Source organism: Rhyacophila brunnea, unplaced genomic scaffold, assembly GCF_057557595.1.
Source record: "Rhyacophila brunnea isolate RB1 unplaced genomic scaffold, BYU_Rbru_1.0 scaffold_10, whole genome shotgun sequence".
NCBI classification, from domain to species: Eukaryota; Metazoa; Arthropoda; class Insecta; order Trichoptera; family Rhyacophilidae; genus Rhyacophila; species Rhyacophila brunnea.
In genome coordinates this window covers 2,743,193-2,756,052 of record NW_028232752.1, presented here as the reverse complement: position 1 = coordinate 2,756,052, position 12,860 = coordinate 2,743,193, and the positions used below count along the sequence as shown (strand labels likewise).

The 12,860-nt window shown below is 32.6% G+C and overlaps 1 protein-coding gene across 1 annotated transcript in view; it reads left to right on the top strand.

Moving 5' to 3' along the window:
• The window catches only part of LOC147078816 (uncharacterized), a 330,196-nt gene that overhangs the window by 297,340 nt on the left and 19,996 nt on the right, over positions 1-12,860 (top strand). Inside the window, exons 4-6 of the mRNA XM_085949694.1 lie at positions 344-1,240; positions 3,151-3,291; positions 8,824-8,948. Coding sequence (XP_085805820.1) covers positions 344-1,240; positions 3,151-3,291; positions 8,824-8,948 — 1,163 coding nt within the window. The remainder of the gene's footprint in view (positions 1-343; positions 1,241-3,150; positions 3,292-8,823; positions 8,949-12,860) is intronic.

Sequence of the window (12,860 nt, the reverse complement as noted above, 5' to 3'; positions counted from 1 at the left end):
CCTATAGTCATGAACTCCATAAATTCTTAGTCTACCAATTATTTGTCATATATGAAAGTGGAAATCTGAGCAGAATGAACGAGCCTCTTGAGGCGGCCATGATCTACTCTAGACTTATAGCGCCACACAAAATAAAGATATTTTTGTGGATACTTCTAAATAAAGTCAAATTTATTTCTGTTATTTTTTAAACAAAATATATTATATAAAGATCTATCTATATAGAATATTCAATTCATTTTAGATTGATTCGTTTCTGCATAACGATGTCCATTTTATACACTAAATGATTTTCTGTCTGTTATTGAAGTATCTAACATAAATTACAATGTTCTAATTTCAGATGACGAGTTGTCGTCGGTTTACGGCATCATGACATCGGAAGGACTTTTCGATGGAACGATATCGACTCAAAACGATGACTACTACATAGAGCCGCTCTATCGATATGGGAAAACGCATCCTCAGATACACACGATCATTTACAAGACGTCGGACGTCATCCATCCTTCAAGAGAGCGGACCCCGTGCTCCTCCCATTTGCTTTTCCTATCCCGGCTCAATGACACCCCGCTCAATAACCGAACCGGTGAATCACCACATAATCAGAATATGATAAATCAGGGTACAATTGTAAAATATAATAGTGATATTGATAATGACGTAGATAGCTTACAAAAACTAGAAAGGACGAAGAGGTGGCTGCCGGAAGACGACGTGGACGTGTTCAGATTGTCCGATCTGAGTTACGACGACGTCGCTGCGGACGAAGCCATCCCTTTGAGAAATCCGAGCCTTCCGATAGACTTGTACGTTCCTTATTATAGTGAGAGCGAAGATTCTAATACTCCGAATTTAAATAGAATTAAAAACGGCACCGATAAAACGAGAGGTATCCTCATCAGCAGCTATGACGAAGAAGGTTACGGAGATGGGGGTACGTTCTCGCGCCCCAACTCCAAGAACCACGTCGAGATCAAATCGAAAATAAACGTCGTGGACAATGTGATTCATAAGAAGCCCGTCGGGTTCACCGTAGTTTCTTCTCTGACGGGGAACGTGACGGATTCTCTGCTGCGCCATGTGAACAAGCGTGCCACTGTCGACCCCAAGAAGACCACATGCATGCTGTACCTGCAGGCCGATCACCAGTTTTACCAGAAGTTCGGATCCGAAGAAGCGTGTATAGAAGTTATGACGAGGCACGTGCAGAGAGTCAATACCATCTACAAAGTGACAGGTAAGAATTCGGACATATTATTATCCCTTATATTTATTTTAAACATTTTATGACTGCATAAAGTATTTTATTACATAAAATAGTATTCTTTTAAACCTCTCGCTCTAATGTTTTAGAATATAGTCATATTTCAGTACATAAATGTGCAGTGGTGTTAAGATTTTTTGCATTTATTAATTTTTAAACGCATTGTTTAACGCGTTTTTGAACTTGTACCTAACCGAAATTTTTTATTATTTTTTTAAACGGTAAAAATGCGTTTAAAAATTAATAAATGTAAAAAATCTTAACACCACTGCACATTTTTGTACTGAAATATGACTATATTCTAAAACATTAGAGCGAGAGGTTTAAAAGAATACTATTTTATGTAATAAAAATACTTTATGCAGTCATCAAATGTTTAAAATAAATATAATGGATAATAAGGCTTCAAAATTATATAAATATATTATCTACACCGTTTAAGGTATGTCCAGGATCATGCTTTAAAAATAGAAAAAAAGCTCCATTTTGACCCACGCTGAGCACGTCCGCCCTTAAGTATTGTTTTATAATGTCGTAAGGCGCGATGCATAGTCGCCAGTCAGGCCCGACTTAGATACATAGATCTATAATAGTCTATGGTTAAAAAATACTATTTTTTTTTTTGAGAATGGTACAATATTTAAAATTTCAGATTTCCCTAGTTCGATAAAATATTTTTTTAATTGACAAACATCGGCAGAATTATGATAAATGTACAATATAAATTGAATGATTAATATATTCATAACTGATATACACTTTACTTAGTTTTATAGTTGTAATATCACTTGTTTAACAGAATTAATGCACACAGGATAGCCACCGTGGACTATCGTTTTACACTAGAAACACTATATTTCATTTCACTGTGTCAAGCCTTACTAGTGACAAACTTTTTATTATGATACTTGTCATCGGTGCGACAAAACCAAATAAAATACAATTGGTCTGGTGTGTATCCCTCGCTTCTCAGTAAAACACACTACACTCTGGATCCATAATGTCTCAAGCTCAGATCCTAGACAGGGAAAATGTCATACATTAATATTATTAATGTTTGATAATTAATATTAATATTGAATTTTAATCCAAGACATGGTTATATGCCGTAATTTCACTCTGTTCATGAAAGGGGTTGAACAGATCTTATGGTGACTATTTAGGATAGCTTCAAACTTCTAATCAAAGAGGTGTCATTCCTTGTGACAATAGCTTAACTTGCAGCTAAAATGGAACAACCGTAAATACCCACTTCAAAACATTAGAAGTAATGCACAAATTCAAAACCAAAATCTAAGGGCTTGCGCAGACAGAGCGCGGTCAGGCGGTCTGCGTTCCGCGTTCGGAGTTCGGCGTTCTTTGTACTGTATGGACTTCATACTGTATGGGTACACAGCCGGCGGTCAGACCGCGCCGGTCAATTGGAACGCTAGAGTTCTAGAGTTCTATGCCCGGAATTACAAAGAACGCCGTACCTCCCGTCCAGTCCCGTCATAGGAATTTGAGCAGTCACACAACATAGAGCGAAACCACACGGGGGAGTGAGTACGCAGCAGCGGTGCTTTCTCACTTCCACTCGCAGTCGGAATATAGCGGTCTCGCATTATGCAGCGCCTGTGTCACAACGACGTTTGTATACAAATGGAACGCTTATTGTTGACCGCCACCTGTCTGCTGTCCCTGAACGTTAGCGGTCAACGGTCGGTTGAACGCAGAACTCCGACCGCTCTCTGTCTGCGCAAGCCCTAAGTTGTCTTTAAATTGTGGTTTGTTAAAGTTTAAATTCTTTATCAGGACAATCAGAGAGAAAGTTCTGATAATTCTTTTTCAACTAAATACTTTACTTTACTACTAATTCTAATGAAATAATCTTTTATTTTTAGATTTCAACCAAGACGGAAAGCCTGATAACATCACGTTTATGATAAAACGTATCAAAGTTCACACGATGGACGCCCTGAAAGACCCTCTCTATCGTTTCCCTAATAATTACGGAGTCGAAAAGTTTCTGGAACTCTTCTCAGGTAAGAACCATTGTGCACTATCTTCGATAGACTGTAGCTGTCAGTATATTATTGATCATTATATCTATTTTTAATGTATCAAATAGTCGACCGCAATAATAAATTCCCAGGTACTCATATACCGGTAAACAACTTTACTGACCTGTAGCAGCAGATTGATTGGCGATATTAAATACGGTATCACAATGGAAAATTAGTCTAATATCCATTCCCATAATATCATATTATATTATGACTGTAATAATAAATAAAATTCACAGCTACTCGTATTTAAACCGCTGACTCGTTCAATATAATTATGTACTAGAATATATTGTTTAGGTATTTCGACTGTATAAATTACGAATAATGATTTATCAAAATGTCACTCGAATACACGTTTCCAGTCTGTTACCATCGCAGTCTCTATATCGCTTCGCCCAACATCTGATTGTACTGAGATGCGGACCTCGGATCCGTACCCATCATAAGTTTAGTATTGTAACATAATTGCTGTAACATACTATTATACCAACTGTTACGCCTAATAAAACTCGCTCCTGCATACATCTTCGACTTCTTCATCATCATCCTCAACACCATAACCTACGACACGTCGACAACTCCCGAAGTGATAACCCACACATCGAACACCCCAAGATAATCATTAACTTTATTGAGGTTTTTTTGCAAGAGCATGTCGATTTTTTTTTTGTTGTTTCGGTTCAGGTTCTCAAAAATTCTGAAACAAGGACTGTATGGTTCCAGAAAAAACATTCAGATCTTATGGTTACAGCATTCTCGACCCTGATTATTTATTTGTGAAGCATCCTAAATCAACTCAGTCCTTGATTGTACGTGCATCATTGAAAACCCACCTACAAATAATTGTGACACCAACGTGATGGCCCCCCCGGCAAGGAATTGAACCCTGACAGACTGAGATACTAACCCCTATATTACTCATTATCATACTCCATTAAGCATTTCACTACAAGGGAAGTCCTGTAACATCCCGATTCAACTCAGTCCGTGATTAGCCTCGGGACAGAGCACACGCAGATTACACAGTCCGGCACATTAGTCAAAATTAACATCTTTATATAATCATCTCAAATAAATCTAATAGCAAAAGTGCCTTCACATGTATCACTGAAGACCCACCTACAAACAATCCCACATATCGTCGTTGAAACTAGAAAATTGTGTAACTCCAAAAATGCTACTTTACAGGAGACAAAAAACATGGTTTCGTATACAAATATCGTTATAGAGTTAAATCATCCATAATTTAACAATGTCACATTTTTTTGGAATTACATCATTTGAGAGATGGGTAGATATTAACAATGGCCACTAGATGGCATTCAAAGTCAATTTTCGATTAAACCTGGGTTAGGTACACATTTTTGTAGTTTCAAGGATGATATGTAACAAATTTTGGATCAATGTCAGTTGTTTACATGAAACTCTTACATTGTCTGCATCAAGACAATGTATAGTCAAAATTGTGAATTTCGATCGTAGTGCTGATTATTACATAATACTTTGAATGCAATATGGTGAACTGTTTGTAGGAAATGATTATTATTGTATATTTTTTTAGAATTATTATTAACCATGTCCTAGCTTTTTCGTAGAAGGTGGTTGTTAGTAATTTTGAACTATCACAAACACCCAGGCTTTGAGAAAAACACATAAATATGGTGTCCTCCTGGTGAAAATCGAACCCAGAACTCTCGGGTGGAAGGCCAGCGCTTTACGTACTGCACCACGAGAGCCGCCTTATTATTGTATATTAAAAAAAATGATAATACCTGCGTTAATAAATATGAATGAAATATGGAATCGAAAATCTTCATTCTGCAAACTATAAGCAATAATAAATAAATAGGAGGAGTTGTAGTAGGATAAATTTGTGCCGCGGTCTAAGTATAGATAGTCTGCATATAGAGAAGGATGTATCAATGGAATCAATAGGTATTGTAGCTGCAGATTAATAAGCGATCAAATATCTATTATATCAAATTACTCTGCAGTAATATATTCCCAGCGAATCCATTTCCAGCAAACAATCTTAGCTAAATCAGCAAGTTGTTTGGCGACATTAAATACGGTATATTATTACATATCACAGCACATTATAAATCATTACGGTGTATTAGCTGAATAATCATTTTTATAGTGTCATATTTTCGTACAACTGTAATAACAAATAATATTTCATTTCGCTACTCAATTTAAAACGCTGACTCTATATTTAGTTCAATATGATTATGTAACAGAATTTAATGTTTATGTATTACTTTTTAGTGTATAAATAACGAAGAATAATTTATCTAGATGTCACTCGAATCCAAGTACTTAGCTCGTAACTATCATTGTATAATATACTATTGTACCGATACGCTGCTAATAAATCTCACCCTGCTACATCGTAGACTTCATTATCATCATCCTCAACCTACACATCGAACACCACACTAGTGACCCAACAGTATAATCTTTTCTAAGTTCAATTTTAGTCGTAAGCTATAGATGGCAGTGGCGAAGGGTGGAGGTAGGCTGTTAAGATCCGCCATAAACAGTGCACATTAAACTTTTTCAGACATACATATTTGTTTTCATTGAAATAAGACTACAATTTACAGATAGTGTTGGTTAGTTGTTAAAATTCAATTAAACCCTGAGAAACCAAGCCATAATAGATAATAGTCCAAAAATACATGTCTATCTATAAAATATCTAAAATTATGCAATTAAATCATACATAACTTTAAATATTTTATTATAGTTTGGTTAAGTCAGGGCTTAATGAATTTAAAAAAAATAACCAACAATATGTGTAATATGTATTTTTAATCCAAAGAAAACAAATAAGTATGAATGAAAAAGTGTGCACAATTTTGTCGTATTGCCCAAATTAGACCAAAACTATTATGGTTTCGTTTAGGCATGGTTTAATTGATTTTTAAAAACTAACCAACACCATTTGTAAATTGTAGTCTTAGTTCAATAGAAACAAATACATATGACTAAAAAAGTTTAGTGTGCACTATTAATAGCGAATCTTAACAGCCTACCTCCACCCTTCGCCACTGATAGATGGTAATGCCATAGTAATTAATTAACATACAACTCTAAATGGCGTTTCATCTTCAAAGAACATTTTCTTGTTTACATATTTTGCATTTTATGTTTATCATTATTTTCACCTACTCAATGATGTCAGATCATAATAATGTTAAAAAAATATTCACCTTGGAAACTATTTGTTTATCAATTATCGAATTTAAATATACATACACCATAATATACCCAACTGATAATTTAAGGATTTCATTGAAACATGTTTTCGTATTATTACTACGACTTTTGCGAAGAAAGAGTTCCTTGTTAGTGCTCATTGAGTGGAGTAGTGATGACTTCATTATAATTTTACATTTTATAAAACTGGTTTCATAAATTACAATTGCCAATAATGTTGGCAATATACGCATTCCATTCAATGTTTTGCTGATTTCAATGTCATCTTTGAAACATACTATTTCAAAATATCACATAATTCATTGAAATATATGTATTCATTTTTATTACCTGCCATTAATTGTATAATTTTTATTTAGAGCCCAGGTTTTTTACTCATCTTTATACATTCATCGTTATCTAGCATCGTAGCTACTAGAAGTAAATCCAGAACCATATTATATTACCTAAATTTTCGGGCGTTTTAGTAAATTATTTATTTCGATACTATGGGTACTGTTACACTCCCAAATGGTCCCCATTTTGGGATGTCTCTGTGAATCTGGAGAAGCCCAAACCAAGCCGACAAATAGTAAGGGTTGATTACGAAAATAAATAATAATAAACCGGCAACCCTGTACTTTTTTGGCGCCAAAATTTAATATCACCAACGCCGCATTCTTATCGAATGCTTTTAGCGTAAAAATCATCGCTTAAAAGCAAGAAAAGCGATACGATTAAAGTGGCTCGTAGCGCCAAACGATTGCAACGGCAGGATCGAAAGACCAACGATTTTGGCGCGCATGCGCCGAAGCAGCCATTTTGAAAACAGGAGAATCGATTTTATCATCGAACAGTAAACATGTTCATACCGCGGCTCTAAAATAATTTTACAAATATGTAGTCTTATAGTAATATTAATGTAATAAACCTCACCATTTCTGACAACAATTCCGGTGTGTTATTTGTTCACTCCTAAGTCCCCAAAATTTGCCAGACGATAAAAAAAAAACACAAAGAAAAATGCATCTCACACCAATGCATTTTGATGGGAGATGACAGTACTAATTCATATTTTTAAATAAGAAATAACCTTCAACTATATTAAGCTACACTAAAATACAACTAAATTACACCCACGATGGCCGCGCAGCTTAAGCGTTGGCCTATAGTGTCGTGGGTCCCAGGTTCGAATCCTGGGTCTGGCAATTACACATAATGCTTTTCAATTTATATATAAGTCAGTGTATGAACCTAATAGGTTGAGCAAGTGGCTGACATCCATTTCTCGTCAAAACAAAATCTGAACACAATCACTGCTGAGCTGTTAATTAATTTTTAAATACCACATTTAACAGTATACTTCCACCCTTCGTCACTAGTACCTATCTATTTAAAATGATTATTTGATTTAAAAGGTTTATTGATTGATTTAGCGTTCATATGGTAGAAATCCATTATTATTTGACAGCTTTTTCGTGCTATAAATCCATCTTCAGTAAAACACTAAGTAAAAGTTAAGATAGTGAAAAACTCAATTATTATAAAAGATTTACCTACTTTAAGTTTTCGTTCACAGCTAATTTCTTTGGATATGACATAATATGAATACGTGTATTAAATAAGGCTCTAAGTACCAAAAAGTAGTATTGCCTGTAGTTACAAAATACCGAGTCATTGCAGTAAAATTTCATGAAGCAGACCTTTTGAAAAATGTAGTTTTACAGTGTGAAGCAATTACGGCAGCTTCTATAATTTTAGGTATTAAGAACTCGCAAGTGTCAACACACCATCGTCAGCTATTTTATATTGAATGCCGTTGACCACTGCAGTGCTACTTACACCATTATAAATAAAACACGCCAACGGACTTACAACGTCGACAGGTTTAATTTATTTGTTGTATTTTTTGACTTGCTTGAGGCTCTTAGACTATAGTTGAAGTTATTGGCGTTGGTATGTAGAACATTTTTCTATAAAAATGTCAGTTTTTATTATTTTGGTACTTAGCGCCTTAATTAATACACGTATTCATATTATGTGAATCCAATTACTACATATTATTGAAAAACAGTACTCGAAAAAAATTCATTTTAAATTAAAAATTATTTATGATAACACTTCTATATGAAACGAGAAAAATACTAATATCAACTAATCTTTAAAATTGCATAACTTATTATATTGTCTATATTCTGATTAAGAATGTGTTAATTGAAGTATTTGACAAAAAAACATTAATAAGGAGGCGTATTGCATACAGCTAATAAATTTTCCACTGATTATTGTGATATGAATTTTTTTCAGAGGAAGATTACGATGGGTTTTGTTTGGCGTACATGTTCACGTACAGGGACTTTGAAATGGGCACCCTCGGATTGGCTTGGACTGGAGATCTGAAGAATGCAGGAGGCGTATGTGAAAAAAACGGCGTAAGTACCTGCCTACTATTCGAGAAATCAAAGTTTTAATTGGGTGACTAGTTTGAAAAATATATGCGGATGTACTTTACATTTTGTTACTGGCTTTTTTTTTTAAGGGGGATCGTATATGCCAACAGAGAACCTAGCGGAAAAATACGAAGCTTGCATTTCAGATTTTTTTTTGATAATTTACAATTTCAACTGTATTAATAATTAATAAATAATAATATGTATCTGAAAACATTAAAAAGATTTTTTTTTTTTTAATTCAAAGATAAATACACAATTGTAAAAAAATGTAATTAAATATGAATTCGTTGCAGGGTCACATCTTATTATTACATTATATTAATTTAGTTTATTACGTTTTCAATTTTTTGAAGTTTAGATTTTTGACTAATTCATCGTTTTAATATTTTTTATATTTATTTTAAAAAACATCGATTTTTATAAAAATATAAATGTGTATAGCTTGAAATCCTTTTTATTTATATCAAATTTTATTTTAGGTATGGTCCCAATATTGAAGCTCAATTTGATATAATTAAAACAAAATTGTGCACACTTTTTCATTCATGCTTATTTGTTTTCATTGGATTAAGAATACATATTACCTATTATACATATTGTTGGTACATTTTTTTGATTACATTAAGCCCTGCCTAAACTAAACCATAATAGATAACAAAAATATTAATCTATATATAAAATATCCAAATGATTTAATTGCATAATTTTAGATATTTTACACAGACGAGTATTTTTTGACTATTATCTATAATGGCTTGGTTTCGTAGGGTTTAATTGAATTTTAAAAAGTAACCAACACCGGTAAATTATTGTAGTCTTATTTCAATGAAAACAAATACGTATGACTGACAAAGTTGTGCACTATTTATGGCAGATCTTAACAGCTTACCTCCACCCTTCGTCACTGACCGATATAGTGAAATGAATAATCTTGTTGGATAGTTTGTACACATAATGTTTTTAACCATAACTGTACATTCAATCGTTATAATTAGGGAATCCAACCCTGAGCCAAAATTTGGATCCCGGGATTTCGAGATTAGGATTCGACAATCCCGGGACTGGTCCCGGGATTGGCATTTTTTCCATAGTTGATATAAAATTTTTATATATGCAAATAATTAACATTGATAAAATCGGTCAAAAATAAATCTAGTAATATTAAATTTATAATATTTAAGACATTTATTGTTAATATTGTGTAGGTACGTTTGATCTTGGAAATACATAGGTTTAACCCATTGCAGACAGATTTAATTTTTCAGGATCATTTAAAAAGGCACACTGATTACTAAAATTGATATAACTCTTGTATTATTCATTCAATTCAAATAAATCTTTGAAATATTTATAGGTTTTGAATTTTTCTATTATGTATTTACATTTTAAGTAAACTTTGTGTATAAGTGGAATGAAAAAAACATGTCAAATATAGTTTTTTGGTTTTTTTTAGCCTTTTTTTATACAAAATGACATAGATAAAAAGTCTATGATAGAAGTAAATAATAAAAGGAAGATAAACTAAAACTGGAGCTAAATATAATACTCTTCAAGATATTTAGAAGATGGAGGGCCATTTTATGTTTATTACTGTCTCAAACACCTCATACCTACCGAACTGATCATTATTTTGACAAATTTAAATAAAAATAGATTTTATAAATCAAATATTTCTTAAAAAATATATCAGACCGAATATAACTAACATCATAAAATGATAGCTACATATATTATTAAGTAATTTCAACTTTAAAAAAAATCAAAATATGATTAAATTTTTTTTATTTTAATCATGTCCTGCATCCTGTAACACCGGCGCCAATTTGGCGCCGATAGGGCGCGATGGGTTAATGGAGGAAATAATATTGTACTTAATATAAACAACAACGTGAAAGTAAAACAGTTTTATTTATTTATGAAAAGAAACAAATAAAATACAATTTCAAAAAAAAAGAAGACAGTTAGGTGTAAATGGCTGAAACGTCTAACTAAATGTTTCTTAATTTATTTATTCTATTTCTCAAATTCACTTTACGGATGTACATATTATGTGGAATGTTTAATTTATGTTAAACTATTTTCATTTATATAATTTCGTAAAATCAATATTGTGTTAAGTGTTTACATATTATATGAGATTGCTGTTTCTGATAGTAAAGACTTAATGAATGGGTTAGCGAGATTTAAAATAGTAAAGTAAATAATGGTAAATGGCCTTTCCACTTCATAAATCTAATTAGTCAGCCTTTATGTGAAAAATTAAAATTAATTGGCAACTTACACATGTAATAAATCAAATAATGTAGTTATTTGTTATTAAAAGTATTTTCTCTGTTATATTTTCGTTTTTATTTCATTTTTCATGAAAATTTATAAAAAAATCAATCCCGAAAGTTTCGGGATTATGTTTACCAATCCTGGGATTCATAGGTATCGAAAATAGTTTTGGATTCGGAATCCCGGGATTGGAATCCCTAGTTATAATGTGTTATGTGCCATTCAAATTTGTACCGTTAGTTTGTCAACCAGCGGGTTCGACCGACTGAAACATGTTACATCTTGTTAGTTTCTTAAGTTTTTTTGCATCATATTTATTGTTTCCTTCCTAGAAGTATTTCAGAATAACAACACACTCTACAGCTGGACGTCTCACAAGAAAGACGCATTGTGTACCTTGTAATATTCAACTTTGTATTAAAACTTCAGTAATAATAATTGTATGTGATTTTGTGTTATAAATCGGAATAAAAGAAAACGTTAAATATTATTAATAATATCTTTTAATAAAACCAACCCATAACATAAAATTGGTGTCAGGAAGTGTGGATAAAGCTAAAATAACGTGAAATAAATTAACGGTGAATTCAAATTCTTTAAAAATAGCAAGAATCCTAAAAATAAAACACATAATAATATTACGTATAAACTAATTGTTTTTTAAAGTACATCGTTGTGAAAAACGAACGGAAATTAAAAATCTAATTAATAATATAAAGTTGTATATTCTCCTAAATCTTCAAAATCATTAAATCAAGAGTCTTCAAATATCTTCAAATTCCTGAATTCGACGAATAATCTCCAATTCTTCAAACTCCAATCTCGAATTCGTCAAACTCAAATCTCGAATTCTTCAAGCTCCAACTCCAATTCTACAAACTCAAATCTTCAATTCTTCGAACTCCAATCTCGAATTCTTCAAGCTCCAACTCCTTTTCTACAAGCTCCAACTCCAATTCTTCAAGCTCCAGCTTCAAATGCTTCAAGCTACAGCTTCATATTCTTCAAGCGTCCATCAGATCTTCAAGTCTCCAAGTTTTCAAATCTCCAATATCATCAAGACATAATCTCCGAGTGTCAAGTGCTTAGTGTATATAACAGTGACAGTGTAAAGTGTAGGTATTTATTCTCCACAACAGAACGGTAAATTAATTATTCATTCATTTATATGAAAATTATCAATAACTACAATAATACTATGTCGTCACTAAGCTTAGATACCCTGATGAAATTTATTTCAACCTTCGATGGAGAAAGGAAAAATCTATACCCATTTCTTAATGACTGTGATACGGCTTTTGAAATATGTCCGAATGAATTAAAACCCGTCCTGTTAAAATACATGATTCACTGCGTAGTAGGTAACGCCAAATATACAATTTCGAATTATAAATTTGAATCTTATGACAATTTCAAATCTTTTCTAAATACTACTTACGGTGAAAATAAACATACATCACATTTAGAATTAGAACTCATAAATTGCAAACAGGATTATAAAGAACCTATTATCAAATTTATTCAGCGTGTAGAGAATTGCAGAAATAACCTCATCAACGCAATTAGACTATTACATAAAGATGACGACGAGTTAAAAGGTCGCATTAAACAAAT